Here is an 18,617-nt window from a genome sequence, read left to right as displayed (position 1 = left end):
AGGAACTACATTCTACGATATAAATAATTTTGTAAGACACCCTAATATCACAGAGTCGAAAGAAAACTAATGTGAAGGCCTACAATATAGAAAGCTCATAAAATTTAACAACAATAACATTACATTGTCCATTGTTTGTTGTGATGTGCTTTTTGTCTTCTGTTTTCTCATCCCCGATAGATAGGATTACTGCAGCGTGCTGAGGTTTTTTTCATTTGCTTGACGTCGCACCGACACAGGTAGGTCTTATGGCGACGATGGGATAGGAAATGAATAGTGGTGTGAAGGAAGCGGCCTTGGCTTTAAGATACAGCCTGGTGCGACTGGTGTGAAAATGGGAAACCACGGAATACCACCTTCAGGGTTGCCGGCAGTGGGGTCCGAATCCACTATCTCCCGGATGCAAGCTCACAGCTGCGATCCCGTAACCACACGGTCAACTCGCCTGGTCGTACCGACTGTAACAGCATGCCTGTACATTGGCGGGAAGTAGCTGGGGAGTAAGATAACTTTCTTCATTAGCATGCCATTCCTCTGGTTCATACTTTTTCTGATATATCTGGTATGTAACACACTGGTTCATCATAGTATTCGAGCTATTCAATCCCTACTCTGAGGCACTGATTGGAATGAGTAGTGTGCATATTTAAGGGAATAATGACAGAGGAGTGTTCATTGCAGTCTGCGACCTGGTTATTCTAGCTCTGGAGCTTTGGACACTTAGATCGGCACCGTAGTACTGTTCGTTGAAAGTGAGAAAGTGTGCGGTTTTTCATTTGATCGAGTATTTTATATGATAACATTGCTTTCAATCACTACATTCCTACTGATGTTTTTGTAATGACCTATGTTGAATTCAGTTAGGAAAACCACCAAGTCAGTCTTTCTGAGAATCCCGTAACGAAGCACGGGTTCATCAGCTAGTATAATAATAATTTAAAAAAGAAAGCAGCAACTCCTTGATGGATGGTGTTTTTCCAGGCCGAACATTCCAGAGCATGCACTTCCCAGTTGTTAGAATCAATATTACATTTCTTCGGGGTGGCTTTGATGCAGTTTTTATAACTCTTTCTCTGGCCTCCAATAGGGTGGTAACCCTTACTTAATTCCGAGTAAAGAACTTGTTTTGGGATTCGATGACTGGACATTCAAACTACATGACCAACCCACCATAGCTGATATCGGACTAGGATTGCCTCTATGCTCATACTTTCAGCTTCTTCCAGAACGCTGATATTCGTGCGTTTATCCTGCCAGGTACTTTTAGATACTTCAGAGACATCTTTGATGGAACTTTTCAATTATTTTTATGTGGCGCCTGTATGTTGTCCATCTCTCACATCCATATAAGAGGGTCTGTACTACAACGGATTTGTACACAAGTGGCCTGGTAGAGAAAATGATGTCTTCATTAATGACCAGTGGTGTGCAATGAACCCCATCTACCCCAGTGCTGCTGGGGTAAATAACTTTGTATTTATATTTTCTTATTATTCCTTAGAACGCTAAGTTTAAAAAACTGCTAGTATCTAAGCCAAGTACAGCTGTCTTGACGATCCGCTCGCACTACTGCAGTTCAGCTTCTCCAACGAGCTGGGTTTCCTTGCCGGCGTGAAAGAGAGCAATCCCAAGCGAAATTTAAGTCGCTTGGATGACGCATGCACTTAAAGCTTCCTTGTCCTTGAAGCTGTGGCTCCTCCCCAGACAGCAATTTATGGTAACAGGCCAGCTACCTTAGGTAGGGCCTGTTTGTTTTAATACTTGCCACTCAAAGTACTCAGTGCCACACACTAGAGCCTACAATAAAAATATCATCTCCCTAATAAAAATATAGCCTGTTTATAAAATCAATTGTAATATAAAATAATATATTTTATTTTTGGATTTCGGCATGTATAAAGTTTTTTTGAGCAATTCATTGATGGCACGTGTACAGTATGTTTTCCGATAGTTGCAGAAAAATATTTAGGTTGCCCACTATGAACACAGAGCTAAGCCACTGTTGTACCGGTACTTGGTTGTCTGTAATGGTGGTATATAGTGAATTTTTGTAGTGTTCCTCTTGGATCACAGGTGAAGTTTTCGTGAGTTCTGTGCCATTATCCATGAATATAACATGTATTATGTGTTGTGACACTGTAGATTAAGTTATGATGGTGTCGTCACAGCCTTGAATATCAATTTGGAATTATGCGCGAGTGTGTAGTGGAAAATATTATCGAAAAGCCTTTCTCAGGTAGACATTTCCATGAAAAATGCAGCTTTATAAAAGAAGGTAGGCCAACTCCAGATTTATCAGGCTTAACAAAACAAGTAAAAGGTTTCACTAGGCACTTCACTGCTTCTTCTTCATACGAAAAATATGTTTGGTTGACAGGATGCACCAAAGTGAATGCCCTGTTCTATTGGTCTTGTTTTCTTTTCGGTAAAGACAGAAACACAAGCTGGACAAAAATGGGGTATATTAATCTGGGAAATTTTACCAATACAGGTGTTTCTCACGAAGAGTCTATAGGACACATCAGAGCATCTTATTTCTTAGCGTCGTTTGGTAAAGTTAGAGTGGACACACAACTACATGACCAGCTCAAACAGGGAATCATATTTTATAACGAGAGGGTAAAACAAAACAGGGAACTATTGAAGCATTTTGTTAATGTTGTGTGCTTTTTATGTAGGCAAGAACTTTCTTTCTGAGGGCATGACGAGCGTGAAACCTCAGTTAATAGGGATAACTACATCGAGCTGTTAAAATACACTGCAGAATATGACACTCTCTTTAAAACCCACTTTGAGATATCCACAGTTTTTAGGGGTGTATCAAATAGAATTCAGAATGATTTAATTGATGCAGTGGCAAACTCGTTGCTGGAAGAAATAAAATCTGAATTGAAAGAAGCCAAGTTTGTTTCAGTTTTAGTGGCCAAGACGACTGATGTTTCCAACACTCCACAACTCTCCGTTGTTCTACGTTATGTTTACAATGGGCAAACAAAGGAAATATTTGTCGTGTACAGTGACGTCAGTGAAAACAGAACAGCTTTAGGCATTTCAAAAATCATATTTGACTGAGTTTGACTGTAATACAAAGGTTATGCCGAAAGTTTTTAGCAGAGCGTAAACCGTAATTCTGAGGACAACGGGATTATTTTCATTTGAAAGAGCGATGTTTTTCGACCTTGGAACATGTGCGCGCAATCCCTCCTTGCGGTAGCTCCTCCACAGTGAGGGAAGAAAGCACAGGCAGTGCTGAGTCAGACACGGTGCAAGATGGATCTGCCGCGCCGCGATTTTCGAGCAATGCTTTTTTATGATTATAAAAAGAAATTAAGTGCCAAAGAATGCCATTCTTCTTTGCTGCGCGTTTTTGGTGAGGCTACCCCTTCTAGAGCCACAGTTGGAAATTGGTTTCGCGAGTTTTCAAGGAGTCGGCAGTCAATTGAAGATGAACCTCGTCCCAGTCGCCCAGCAACAGCTGTGACTCAAGAAAAAATTGATGCTGTGAGGGAAATGATCAAAACAGATCCACTTCTTACATTTTGTGACATTGAAGGGACCTTAAATATTGGGTCAAGAGCAGCGCAGACCATCGTTCATGATTATTTAGGTCTTACCAAGAGATGTGCCTGTTGGGTGCCACATTCCCTGACAGAAAGCCAAAAGGAGGAGAGAGTGGAGTGGTGTCATTTCATGCTAGAAAAATTCAATAGAGGGCAGTTCGAAGACAACTACAATATCGTCACAGGTGATGAAACATGGGTCTACCATTATGACCCTGAAACGAAGAGACAGTCCTCTGTGTGGTGTTTTCCAGGGGAGGAACCACCCACAAAAGTTCGACAAAGTCGAAGCTCTGGATGGTAGCAACTTTTTTTTACGAAAATGGGGTATCTCACCTCTGTGACCTTGGACATATATCGTACAGTCAATGCTGAATGGTATGTGAATGACTGTATTCCCAAATTCCTCGCCACTTGGAGGTCACAGCACCCAAAGTCCAAGAATGGGCACCTTCTGCGGCATCACAACAATGCATCTGCACACAGGGCTGCCAGAACAATGGACTTTTTGGAAAGGGAAAAAGTGCGAGTGTTACCTCATCCCCCCTATTTACCTGACCTGGCCCCATGTGACTTCTTTCTATTCCCTAAAACCAAGGAAAAAATACATGGGCAGTGGTTTTTGTCGGATGAAGAGGCCATTGCAGCATACGAGAGTGCACTAAGTGACATCCCAAAAGAAGCTTGGACTGAAACATTTTCTAAGTAGTTTCAGAGAATGGAGAGTATTAAGACGAGAGAACCGTCCTTTCACAACCACAAACTTTCTTTCTATTGCTGACCTGTCTGTTTCATGAGCTTGATTATAAGCCCGCTCTGTAGCTGTTTTGACATGAAGAACTGGAGCCAGCAGGTATCGAGAACAATGGTAGCCATACTCTCCAAAGAGTATGCATTCCGGAATGTCGCCCGTTTCGAACTGAGCATTCGCTCATGAGTTAATAAAAATACTGCTATCATGAGCAGATCCTGGCCATCTTGCTATTGAAATTAGGCATCTGAGACCAACAACACTAATAACTTGAACACTTAAGGAAAACTATCAATGACAATTCCTATACAAGGCGTTTTTGCCCTCAGGCAATATATAAGCAAATAATCTCCACAATATTTTTTTCAAAATATGGCAGCAGAAATTTGGGTGCGTATACGTATCACGTTATTTACATGGTGTCTGTTGAAGTAATATCACATGTTTTAAATGACCTGTGTGAGTTCTTGTTACATGCCGTTCATGGCTAAAGAAATGCTCTACATTAACCTTTTAAGTGCTGAATTTTTTTCATTTGTATGTAAAAAAATTTGTGGAAGCCTCAATTTTTTTTACCTTAAAATGTTTATAAATGTTGGTTCTTTATAAATCTAAATGCAGATGGAAAATCCTACACTTATGTTCAATATTATTTTGAGAGATAACAAAATTACACTTTTGTGCCCATGTGCACATTATCTTTATACAAAGTAAAGAGTCCAAAATAATATTATTTCCGAAAATCTGTAAGCAACTTACACATGTAACTTCTTGGAAGTATACAAGTTGATATTTTAAAATACTTTCTAAACCTGGAATGTGGTGATTGCTCAATGGTTGTTTGGGACACCGATTTGTTCAACTATCTGCACCAATGCCACTGGCACATGAGGTTTTTAAAAATCAATGATTTTCGGATTGTCATCAAACACTACTTGGCTCTCAGAGTCTGTCACAGTTATCTGAAAGCCTGGTGGAGAAAAATAATCCGACCACCATGAAAATAGTGATAAAATAGCTTTCGAACTCGTGCTTTTTTCTCTCGTTTAAAGCTTCCTTCTCAGATACAATATGTTCGGCACTTCCTGTATCACTCTCACTTTCAAAATCGCTTAACAATTCATTAAAATCATCATCTCCATCATCACTTTCCGCTGTGGTTACCGAAATAATTACAAGTTGAGAGGCTAGGAAAATATTCAAAGGGAAAGGGTTATCATTAATAAAAGAAGTATTCTTACGTTAGGACTAATTTCTTCCTCTGCTATGGCATTCTTCTTTTTTGGTGCTTCAGCTTTTTCCGCAGCTTTAAGCTTTTCCTTCTCAGCTTTCTCCTTTGCCTTTTGTTCAGCCTTCAATCGTCTCTTCAGTTCACTGTAACAAATTCCAATCACTGTAAGTTTTCACTAGCTAGGTATGTCTATAGGTATGTGTATTTCTTTCACTAACATGAATCTACATTTTATTCCTAATTGACTGTGTCAGAGGTTTTAATTCAGTAACCTTGAGTAAACGAGGTGAATGCCCAATCAATTATACTGTGAAGTCAATTGTACAAGAATTAGAAAGAGATCCATAAGAAAATGGTTAAATGATTTAAAACTAATAGAGTTAGAAGAGGAAGAGGTCATGGTGCTCCCGGTAAACAGAAGGTTATGTTTTTGTTTTTTTTCCAACTTGCTTTACGTCGCACCGACACAGACAGGTCTTGTGGCGACGATGGGACAGGAAGGAGCTAGGAGTGGGAAGTGGCCGTGGCCTTAATTAGGTAAAGCCCCAGCATTTGCCTGGTGTGAAAATGGGAAACCACGGAAAACCATCTTCAGGGCTGCCGACAGTGGGGTTCGAATCCACTATCTCCCGAATACTGGATAGTGGCTGCAATTAAGCGACTGCAGCTATCGAGCTCGGTCAGAAGGTTATGAAGATCAAGTTCATTTACATATATTTTAAGACCAAATAATGCTTGACATAAGTCACTAATCTAATCTGTTAATCTAAAACCTTGTATCTCCAGAAAGCTAATTTTTCAGGAAGGACAAAAATATTGATAGAACATAACTATTTGATGGGAATTAGAAAAAGATATTAATAAATCTCATGATAGATATATATCGAATTCTATTATCATGCAAATAATTCAAAATTGAAAATGATAAGATTAATTCGTTGTCAAGTCATTTGGAGATATGAGATTATGTAACCCGACTTCATGTCCGGGTCATAAATTTACAAGGTTTTTTATTAACGCATTATTAAAACCTAAAATCCTTGTTGTCCAATTTATAAGGTTTTGTATTAAGAGAAATGAGCATTACAATATTAATGGCTTTATTGATAGGAAAGCTGCAGCCTATAAAGCATGGTACGCAGATAAAACAGAAGATAAATTTGAGACATACAAAGAGATACGCAAACAGACAGCAAAGACCCTCCGGCAAGCCAAAAGGATTGAAATAATAACATTAAGTTATTTATTAGACCACCTAATCAATACAAAATCGTCTTGGATGATTTACATAAATTTGTTAGCTAATAGTGGGACATGTTTCGCCTTCCCTGAAGGCATCATCAGCCATAGTCTTAACCTTAAATTAAAAATAAGCGTCTAAATAACATGTAGTAATGAAATGAATTTTTAAAAATCTTGAAGAGATTTGAAGTAAAATAACATTAAAAATAACAATGATGGTTTGAAAATACAATGTGATGAGATACAATAGTGGAAGTATTAACAAAATTAACATTAGAAGGCTGCTAAAATAAGTACAATGGATAAAACAACAGATTGTTATACAACAAGTAGTAAGATTGCATAAAAGTAAAGTTGATAGTCATGGCGGTTATAATTAGACGATGGCGAAAAATCTTATATAATCAAAGTAAAGAGGAGAGAATAAAAGTCAAAGTTAGTCGAGAGATCCAAAGTTCATCATGATCTTGAAGATAAAAGACGAAAGTCAGATGCATATGGTGAAGTTGTAGAACACGTTGAGGATATGAAGTAGGTGAATAGAAGTTGAAGAACAGTTTCAAATAGGATCACTATGGACCATCTCAAAATTTGAAGTGATGTTCAAATGTTGTAAATTGTGAGTTTGTAGATATTCTAGTTGAAAAAGCATATAAAAGTGGAATCTGTAAATGGAAGCAAGAAACGTAGAGTTAATTGTGTGAAAAGATATTTGAAAAATATTGAAGTAGAATCGTATGCACTTACCATTTGACGGTGACAAAGATAGCTTGTAATATTATGAGTTAGAAGAATTTGCAACCGTAGACTTCTTGCTACGTGTGTTATAACTGAAGTTTTGTGCTGGAGGGGGATCTGTTTGCGTTGACGTAACTATTGGAGGGGGGCTGCTATTGGTGGGAGGGAAGGAAGAGAGTGTATTACTGCGCGTGTTGTAACGGTGTAAGGCTATTGGAGGGAGCGATGTTCCGGTGGGTGTGGCTATGGGTTTATTGGTTGTATTTGAATTAGAGGTACTAGCGGCGGGGGGAAGGGAGGGGGGTATATTAGCTGTAGGGGAGGTGGGAACTCTAATTGATGTGAGGTTGAAGATTTTTAAGAATTTGTTGGTGAGGGAAGTTGATTCTCGTAATAAAATAAGAATCTGTTCATACAAGGGGCTTTTTTTATCAATAGTGTCATTTAGATTTTTATCTTTATTAAAATGTTGGTCGAGGAAAATAAATAAGTTTTCATATTCTGTCATGAGTTTGCTTTTATCGACTCTTTTTAGGATATGGAGGTCTTGTTCTATTGTGGTGAATTTATGCCCGGTGTCCCTCATATGGTTGGCCATTGCGGAGAATTTGTTGTGTCTTTGGGCATTGTAATGCTCGGCATATCTGGTAGAGAAGCTGCGGCCAGTTTGGCCAACATAAGAAAAATTACATGTAGAGCATTTCAATCTGTATATTCCTGATCCAGAGTAACTATTGTCTGTGATGTTGATAGAGTTGTGATTGAAGAATAAATTACGATTAGTGTTTTTTGTTGTGTAGGCTATTTTTATTTCGTGCTTCATTAATGAATTGGTTATCGGGTAAATGCTATGGTTAGTGAACGTGAATTTAGCGTATTTTGGTTTGACGGGTTTTAATGGGGTTAAATTGGTAGCTAGTTTCAGTTTGGTTTTATTGATGATTTTATCAATCATACTCGTGTTAAATCCATTGAATTTAGCTATTTCCTTGATGAATAGTAATTCTTTCTTTAAATTAGTAGAGGACATAGGGATCTTTAATGCTCTATATATTAAACTGTGATAAGTGGCTTTTTTATGTGAGTTGGGATGTAAAGAATCATTTTTTATGGTTGTTGGAGAAAAGGTGGGTTTTCTGTATATTTGGAAGTCGAATTTGTTCAATGCTCGTGTGATTTTGATATCTAAGAAGTTCAAAGAGTTATTGAACTCATCTTCTTTAGTGAATTTAATATTATTATCTAAGTTGTTGAGGAATGATAGTATGTTATTGCTGTTGTTGATTTGTTTATCAATGATAGCTATGGTATCATCAACATAGCGATGCCAAAGACAGAGTCCGTTGATGTTATTAATAATCTTACTATGTTCGAGATTATCTTTTCACACAATTAACTCTACGTTTCTTGCTTCCATTTACAGATTCCACTTTTATATGCTTTTTCAACTAGAATATCTACAAACTCACAATTTACAACATTTGAACATCACTTCAAATTTTGAGATGGTCCATAGTGATCCTATTTGAAACTGTTCTTCAACTTCTATTCACCTACTTCATATCCTCAACTTTTATGCAATCTTACTACTTGTTGTATAACAATCTGTTGTTTTATCCATTGTAGGGGAGAGTGGGGCAGTTTCATACAGGGGCAGTTTCATACAGTTTTAATTTTCCCATCTTTAAGGGTAGAGTGTGCCATCTTTTTTATTCTTATTAACTCCTTTTGACTTCATCTACTTCCTGTGCAAGTTGTAGCATCATAGCATCTGTTGACGAGAAGCTGTGCTGAAAAGTTTAATTTTGGTGATTTTTTAAAAAATCTTCATACTGTGAAATAGTTAGGTAAGTCTTTTGATTCACTGTGTTTGATTCTGAAACAAGTTTCACATCATACTACAGTCTTCACTGCAACTTATGTATAAGTTACAGTAGTCTCCATAACTTATGAAAAGCCACATGGCAAGATTAGTAAAATAACTGCCTATGGGGCACTTTCATACAATGGTTTGGGGCACTTCCATACACCCCCTTATATCTATTTTTAAAGCCAAAAGGATATAATTGGGGCTCCTAGGCCTAGTGGCTGGATTGCAGGAACATCTTTTCTTGAAATCATCAAGCATCTCCAAAAGATATGCAAGTCTTCTAAGGATGATCCCGTACTTGTCTTGTTCGACAAATTCGGCCCATTTAAGACCAGATGCAGGCAAGCATTTAATACATGGATCTATGAAAATCCAGGAAGGACCATATCAATTTATAGCATACCATAACTGACAAATGTACCATTCAGTCAGTCATTTTTCAAGATCAACATTGTGTCTTCATTCAGGAAGACTGGACTTTGGTCTCCAAATCATTTTGTCTTTACTGACAAAGACTTTGCTGCATCTTTGACAACAGATCTCCCAAGCCCTCCACAGGATTGCACAAAAATTTCTACATCTTCAGATCCTGCCCATCATGAGGAAGATTTAATGGGATCATCTGCACCTTCAGGGCAAGAAAGTCATGTCCAAGAACCATCCAGTAACATACCCACTTCAGCTTCTCCCACTTCCACGCCAACACCCAATTCCAAGGCAACCCTCAAAAACCTACAATTAAACCAGAATATATCCACCCTTACCCCAAAGCAAATCCTATAACACTTAAAGACACTGGATGAGCTAAAGGAAAGTCAAGAATTCTGACTACCACCACTCCTGAAAAAGAAAGATTGGAGGAAATGATGAAGCTTAAGAATAAAACGAAAAGAAAGCCAAACAAGATGACATCCTCGAATCTCCCTAGACGAAAATTGTTTAAATCTGGCAAGGAATCTGTAGGCTTCACTTCTTCAAGCAGTGAAGAAAGTGTTGCTGTAACAAGTGGTGAAAGTGAACTTGAGTTTAGTGACCAAGATGTTGACTTACCGCTGCTTGATAAAAGCAGTGATATTGAGCTTAATGACTTGTGTTCTGGTTGAGTTTGCAAGAAATACTTTGTCAAGTTGATGAGAAAATGAATGATTCAGAGTTTCTCAAACTTTTCACGTACAAATTATAAAAAGAAATTTGTTTTCCATGAAAAGAAAGATGTCAGTGAAATTTCTTGGGCTGATGTTTACACTAAACTTCCACAACCTACCATGGTTGGAGGAACAGCTCGAGCAATTTCCTTAATTTTTTCTGTAGATCTGACAGAATTCAATTTAGGATAGGCTAGTGCTGGTTTTGTATGTATAAAAGCATGTTTTGTCAATATTGTAGAACATGTATGAAAGTGCCCCTGCAATGTATGATACTGCCCCATATTGGGGTACTTTCATACAAATTACATGTTTATAAATATTTTTAAATTGTTTTATAGGAATTTACTAAATGAGTAATTACATAAGTCCAACTTGTTTCTAATATAACAATGTTTGTGTAACACTTGTTTTTAGCCATTTAGATTGCAAAATACAGCCACTAAATCTTCTTAAGTGTTAATAGGTAGAATGTGTATGAAACTGCCCCACTCTCCCCTACTTATTTTAGCAGCCTTCTAATGTTAATTTTGTTAATACTTCCACTATTGTATCTCATCACATTGTATTTTCAAACCATCATTGTTATTTTTAATGTTATTTTACTTCAAATGTCTTCAAGATTTTTAAAAATTCATTTCATTACTACATGTTATTTAGACGCTTATTTTTAATTTAAGGTTAAGACTATGGCTGATGATGCCTTCAGGGAAGGCGAAACATGTCCCACTATTAGCTAACAAATTTATGTAAATCATCCAAGACGATTTTGTATTGATTAGGTGGTCTAATAAATAACTTAATGTTATTATTTCAATCTAATATCATCAATACGGACCAAAAATGATATTTATTACATGTAATATTACATGTAAAGCCAAAAGGAACCAAATATCTGAAGAAATCTGAAGTATTGACACGGAATTTAAGAAAAACAATACTAGAATCTTTTACAGGGCCTTTAAAGAGTACATAAATGGATATCAACCATCTACCATGAGATTTCGAAGAGAAGATGGAAAATTGGCTGTGAATAAGTATGAAAATTGTGAGATATTAGCTACATATTTTAAGAAATCAGTGAATTGTGAAATGCCTAAAAATAAACGGCCAAAAGAGGATCAAAAGAAACAGAATGAGAAGTCAATACCCCCTGACGAAAAAGAACTCTGTGAAATAATTACAGACTTAAAGAACAACAAAGCTGCAGGGGAAGACTCTGTCACAGCAGAGATGCTGAAAAGTGGGAGAAATCACAATCACAATTTTAAGGCAAGAAATGGAAAAGATATGGGAAATGGAGGTTATCCCTGAAGACTGGAAAAATGCTATCATTCACCCTCTACACAAAAAAGGTGATAGAGCAGATCCTAACAACTACCTCAGCATTTCCATCATACCTGTCTAAAGCACTATAGAAGAGACTTGTGGAACAAGTGGATCACCAACTAGGCGAGTATCAAGCGGGATTTAGGAAGGTAAGATCATGCGTTGATCAAATCTTGAGTCTGAAATGTGTAGTAGAGAATCATCTCTCGAAGGATCTGGTATTGGTTTTTGTAGACTTCAAGAAGGCATATGATTCCGTCCACAGGGAAGTGCTATTTAATATATTGGTGGAATTTGGAATAGATGCCAAAACAACAGCAATTATTAAGAAAACTTTAACTGGGACACATTTAAAAGTTAAGTTCATGGGAGAGATCTCCAAGCAGTTCGAAATGAAAACAGGAGTCAGACAGGGTGATGGACTGTCACCAATTCTTTTCAAATGTGTTTTGGAGAAGATTATCCAGGACTGGGAAAAAACTGGACAGAAAAGGACTACTTAACCAAATATACATTGGAGGATCAAAGAGTAGTGTCGTGATCAATTGCCTTGCCTTTGCTGATGACGTTGCACTGCTATCTAGGAATACTGACATAGCAATAGAACAGCTGAATGTACTAAAACTACAAGCAGAAAAAGCAGGACTACAGACTTCTTCCAAAAAACGAAATATATAACAACCATCAGAATAGCCCCTCGGTACATGAAAACAGAACACGATAAAAGAGAAAGAGTTGATAGCTTTAAGCACTTGGATAAAAAAGTGCAATTGAAAACTAATGAAAGAGAAGCACAGACCAGACAGGAGAAGACAGCTGCGGCTTTTCGTAGGACATATCCTGTACACAAGAAGAAAACCATCTCCAAGTGAGCCAAACTAAGGCAGTACAATACAGTAATTAAAATGGAATGTCTGTATGCTAGTGAATGCCTCCAAATGACAGAGAAATTGGGACTGAGAGAAGATGAGAAATTTGAAAGAAACATCCTTCGCAAAATAATGGGTCCAAAGATTGTGGTCGGACAGTATAGGTTGCGAGGAAGGGAAGAACTTGACCGTGACAATGAAAGGCTAATAGAGTCCATGAGAAAATGGAGACTTAAATTCTATAGGCATTTATTTAGAATGGATGAGAAGAGACTTTCAAAAAAAAAAAAGATTTTCACAATACTAGACAGCAGACCTAAAGTGTCGGACAAATGGTTCGAGGTGAGAAAGGATCTCAAACAGGCGGGACTAAATTTAGAAGATCTCAAACCGAACACAGTTTAGGTCAGTGATCGACACATTCCAGGGAAACTTAACCCTGGGTAGACGGAAGAAAGAAGACAGCCTGCCAGAGAAAGGATGCTAAAGTTTTGGGCTGTGAAGAAGGCTTCCGGAAACATGTAACCGTTACCTAACGTGGTCTCTAACGGCCGTAAACGAAAATATATAATATAATAATTGTTTTATTTTTGCCATTAGCACAAAAATCAATATTGCATCATGAGGTCCCATAGACATCTGAGGAACAATATTTTTCATTTAGTATACTCAAAACCTCGATTTTGATGGTCAATGGTGTTACAAGATTTTGGAGTAACAGCTACAATATATACATACATACGATATGTATATATAAAGTAAATTAATGTCACAATTTTCATATTTGCAATAATTGGAACATCGTTCTTATTGATCTGCGTATTTCATACTAACCTACATACCATTTCATAATCATTAATTACAAACCAGTATTTGATATTTACTTTTCTTCTCTGTTTGATGGAGTTCTCCAATTTTTTTTTTTTCAACAATTGGTTTAACGTCACACCGACACAGATAGGTCTTATGGCGACAATGGGAGAGGAAAGGCCTAGGACTGGGAAGCAGCCGTGGCCTTAATTAAGGTACAGCCCCAGCATTTGCCTGGTGTGAAAATGGGAAACCATAGAAAACCATCTTCAGGGATGCCAACAGTGGGGCTCGAACCCAGTATCTCCCGGACGCAAGCTCACAAGCTGCGCGCCCCTAACCACACGGCCAACTCGCCCGGTCTCCAAATTTTTGAAAAACTCCAACCCACCAATGTCTATGCCTTAACACCATCCAGTTGTCAAACTTTGCATTTATCCTTGATCTGAACTGCCTTTTAATAACATATGGGCTTTTCATTATGGTTGCAATTTTCTGATTTCAATCAGATTTTGGTGAAATACATTTATCGTATTAGGATTTCAAGAAACAATTTTTGGCTGCTGTTATAGTACAGTCGACTGACTAAATTGAAATCAAAACTTTGACACATTCAAGTATCTGCCATGTAAAAGGCTTCTACTATGATACCATGCCAGGTACCACTAGGCCTACTTCTTTACTACTGGTGTCATGTTACCAATTACAGTAGCATGCCAAATATACAATGGCTCAGTACATCACTTGGTCAGTCCTCAATGATACAGTGTTTCCTTTCATTCTGAAGTTCAGTCTTGATAAGAACAATCTCTATCCTGAACAATCAACACACATTCCATTCTGACCAATTTGCCATCTTGTTTTTGCATTTGAAGCACTCACAAATTCTTCTTTATATTTCATCCTGTCCTATAGGTAACAGGCCTATGAGATACATGATGGCTGCAGTCAATTCAATGACATGTCTGCTATTCATGCCACTGCCATCTACTAACTATGATACACACTGTGCCACCTCGTCTAAGTGCAATTATATTTTGAATAAGTTGTACCAGCAGATTCAGGAAACAAGAAAGCTTCATTTCCATTGCTCAGTATACTTGATTTGATTTTCACACATCAGCTCCAAGCAAGTGGTGGAACAGTTCCTTTCTCAGCAATAAGATTAGTTCTCTTCCCTATCTTTATGCCTTATTCAGTGGCAAATGCACAGCCAAGACAGACATCCCAATAGCAAAGGTTAGCGGTGATAATTGCTTTAGGAGGAAATGCAGCAGGGCAACCCACATCAGTAAAAACTTTACTATCATGGTTATAAAACAGAGGTTAGCAATCCAGCATAGCTCACATCACAAGATGCTACATAAGCAGCACTGTAGTCTCAAAGTTCTCACAGGGTATACTCTAAAGGCTAGTACACACCAAGCGACAAAGTTGAGGAATATGTGTATCGTGACAAGTTCCAGGGATGTCCTGCGACATTTTTTCCGTGTTTGGGACTGTCGCGATACAAAAGTTGCATGTCGCACGTCTCCCATTCGAAATGGGATGCATGATACAAATGTTGCGCAACATGATGTAGTCTGGACGTGTCGCAAGACAAAGTCCCGGGACACGCTGATGCCAGTGTGCAGATAGACGCCACGTGTTGGTGTTGCGTTTCGTGTTCTGTTGTTTTGTGATGGAAACTACTCTAAAAATCATTGAGGATTTACACACCCTCCCTTGTCTTTGAGATGTTATGTCTACTGAGTATAAAAACAGAGACAAAAGGAGGGAAGCAATGGAGTCTCTGGCTAAAAAGTTCACTATGTCCATTCACGAGATGGAGAAAAAGATTCACAACATTAAAAGCAAGTAAAGCAATTTCTTGCGCCATTTCCTGTGGTGCAACTGGGTCTATAGAGTGGACACGGGACATTGTATCGCAACAGTCTAGGGACAGTGTCTCGCAACTGTCCCCATACAATGTCCCGCGACTTTGTCGCTAGGTGTGTACTAGCCTTAAGACAGGGCATGGCATATCCTGGATGAAAGACCACCCTGACGTTTAAAATTAGTGGGTTACTGCTAGCTACATAAAACTTCCTTCAATCTGGCATAAGTCAGGCATATAGACGAGACCTTATGATGATAAAAAAGAAATCCATATTTAAATGCACAAGTTTGAAAATCTTAATATGCTTACACGATAGTTTTCTACTGGACCTACTTCTAGCTGTTTATTATAACACAATACAAAGTGCCTCTTTTCATTTGCGATCACACTTTTCACTGGAATAAAATCCTGAATTGATGTATGTTGCAGTACGGTGGTTTTGCAGCCAAAGTTTTCACATATTTCTCAGGCAAATCAGGCAACTGGTGAAGCATTTTAGAGCATGAACATAAGACTGGAGAAGTAAGCAATGAATAGCGGTGACCTTAAATAAGTTATGGCTGATAATGTTGTTCATTAAGCTGAACCTTTGATACAGAATGTCAAAATTAGAAAGAAAAGAACCAAAGTAGAACGTATACTCAAGATATCAGAAGGGATACTCTGAGTGGAGTTAATCAGAGGTCATATGGCGTATAACCGCATATACCCTCAACTACAGTCATGTACACAAGGCTTACCAAGGTCAGTGTGACAAGACCACTGGTGTGGTTTGGGATGGTTAGGTCCTAGACTTGCATGGTAAACAAAGGGGATCTAGGAGCATAATTCCACAAATCAGTCTATAGGTCTCTAGTATATGTTGTGGCAAGACCACTGTCTGGCTTTATTAGGTCCCGTAAATGATAAGACCATTGGTCTGCTTTGGTTGATTAAGTTATATCTCAGACTGGCATGGCAAGCAAAGGGGGTCTGGAGGCATAAGCCCCCAGGTCAGCTGCTGCAAAGTGGCCTACAAGCCTCTAGTCTCTTGGGAGAGCAGCGTATTCTACGTTAGAGCGGACAAAAGGTGAATTAACACTCATTCTATGTTTGAGAGGGGACAAAATTTGACTTAATGAACACTAATTTCATGGTTTCCTATTTTCATGGAGTGAACCAGGGTGGTTTCTGCACCCCCAGAAATACCTCGAATAAGCTGATTTAACTTTGTACTTTTTAAGAAATTACATAAGATGAATAAGGTTATGGTTATCATCAGAGGTAACATACCTATGCTGACGCAATGAATTTGAAGAAGAGAAACTGCATGACACAACCAAACTTCTCTGGACAGATGAACTCAAATTCCAGGACGCCCTCCTAAGTCCCCTTAAAACAGCTGAGAAAGTGCCTACCATTTCGAAATAAGAAATTTTCACCTAATTCAACATGCAACGTTATCGGTGCGGTCAAGCACAAATCAACACACACGAAATAATAGACAGAAAGATATAATAATAATAATAATAATAATAATAATAATAATAATAATAATAATAATAATAATAATAATAATAATAATGTTATTTGTTTTACGTCCCACTAACTACTTTTACGGTCTTCGGAGACGCCACAGAAAGATTTTAGAACGGTTGAATGAATATAGGTTATGTAGGGAGGTCAACTGCACTCAGACGTAAAAATGTATTATGTATATTATCCAATATAAAAGAAAAGATTTCTTCTCTTCCTTTTGCATGACTACGTCATACTTGAATATAGTCACTGGAATATAACATATTAACAGAACTGGGTAACCACTGTTAACATTTGTTGGTACTCTTTAAGTATGACAGTTACAATCCGCCGGTAAATCACAGATGTTATCAAACAGCTTGTGGCTCCAGATACTATCACCGCGAATGATAAGAGGCACTATTCACGAGTATCCCATGAAATTCAGCACATGGTTCCTAATCGCAAACCGCAGAGAAATCGATCCCTGCAACTGAAGACAAGAACACACAATAAATAATAATGACTACGAGCATAACAGTTCCAAACATTGTTTTACCTCTTGGATATATGTTCACCTACACCATCGGCCACGCTAGCAACGTGGTTTTCACTCATTTTTGATATACTAGTTTTCAGTCCCGCTCCTGCCACGCAGTATCGGCGTTACTCTTGTTCATCAATTTCTCTCTCGAGTTTCCGCTGATGTCAGTGGTACCACCAATACCACAATCAGTCGCATGTTCACCAACGGATACCAATATCTTGCTTTCTTGTATAAGCGAAACAAAACCATGCTTTATTATTCGATTTTTAAAAATGGTTAATTGTGGACTTAGGCTGTTTATCTATATATTCCACTTCAGGAAGCATACACAAGACCTCTTACCTGCAAAAACACCATGGTGGTAAATTACATTTTCTGTGGTGATTTCGTTTCCATGGCAACAGTAATCGGTGCCGATTTGTCTTGAATAGAGTGATAAACCAGCGGTTAAGATCTTTGGTATCAAATTGTCCGAACTTGGGATAGCTAAAGTGAGAAGTGTTTATTAAGTATATGCAAACGCATTTTCTATATTCTTCTGTAAACGGTAATTATAATATTATAATTATATTCATTTCTTATGGTTCTGTATGGATCTATTTAACACGCTGCCATTATGCTAATCATAATGCATTGCCGTTTCTCAACGTAAGTTTCATTAGAATATTTACACTTGATAAGTCAATAGGACTACTGATAGTTCCACTCACCCGTACGGGAGTACAACGATCAAGAAACTAGCATCAGCAACTTGACTAAGTAAACAAGGTCATTGTCTCATCCTTAACCAATGCCTTTTGGGCTGATTAATCAATTAATTAATTTACAGAGAGAGATGGTTATGAACTTTATATTTGGATCACCGAATTACCAAAGATAAATTAATTAATGGTCCCTTCTTTTAATCAAAGCCTGTTGTTCCTGATTTTTAAGTCGTTTTATGCTTGAATTTGTGTTCTCTACTGTTACCGCACGGTACTATGATAATATACTACCGTAAGGTTTTCTTTGTTTTTCTACCGTATGTGTAATTCATTGGAAGTCATCTTATTTATCTGCTTGGTTACCGATGCTACGGTACGTCATACTTTCCCATCACAATTAGAGATGGGTAAAAGTAGTTCACCAGAAGGACAAGTGTCAGAACTG

At 37.9% G+C, this 18,617-nt stretch overlaps 2 protein-coding genes across 4 annotated transcripts in view; one reads left to right on the top strand and one right to left on the bottom strand.

Annotated features, from left to right (window-relative positions):
- The window catches only part of LysRS (Lysyl-tRNA synthetase), a 156,644-nt gene extending 139,043 nt beyond the window's left edge, over window positions 1-17,601 (bottom strand). For 2 of the 3 annotated variants that reach the window (XM_067151452.2, XM_067151453.2), the window contains exons 1-2: window positions 16,697-16,833; window positions 5,553-5,685 (exon numbers count right to left, since the gene is read on the bottom strand). In XM_067151452.2, the coding sequence (XP_067007553.2) occupies window positions 5,553-5,685; window positions 16,697-16,824 (261 nt within the window). In that variant the 5' untranslated portion in view covers window positions 16,825-16,833. Of the gene's footprint in view, window positions 1-5,552; window positions 5,686-16,696; window positions 16,834-17,480 lie in introns of those variants that run through there. The other variant, XM_067151454.2, reaches the window with a different exon arrangement.
- Window positions 17,602-17,888: 287 nt separating this feature from the next.
- Window positions 17,889-18,617, top strand: part of Dnaaf6 (Dynein axonemal assembly factor 6) — a 70,241-nt gene continuing 69,512 nt past the window's right edge. Inside the window, exon 1 of the mRNA XM_067150807.1 lies at window positions 17,889-18,015. The gene's annotated coding sequence lies outside the window, so the exon portion shown is untranslated. The remainder of the gene's footprint in view (window positions 18,016-18,617) is intronic.

Source organism: Anabrus simplex, chromosome 7 (genome assembly GCF_040414725.1).
Source record: "Anabrus simplex isolate iqAnaSimp1 chromosome 7, ASM4041472v1, whole genome shotgun sequence".
Lineage (NCBI taxonomy): Eukaryota > Metazoa > Arthropoda > Insecta > Orthoptera > Tettigoniidae > Anabrus > Anabrus simplex.
Note: the sequence above shows the minus strand (reverse complement) of the source record. Positions and strands in the feature narration are given on the sequence as shown.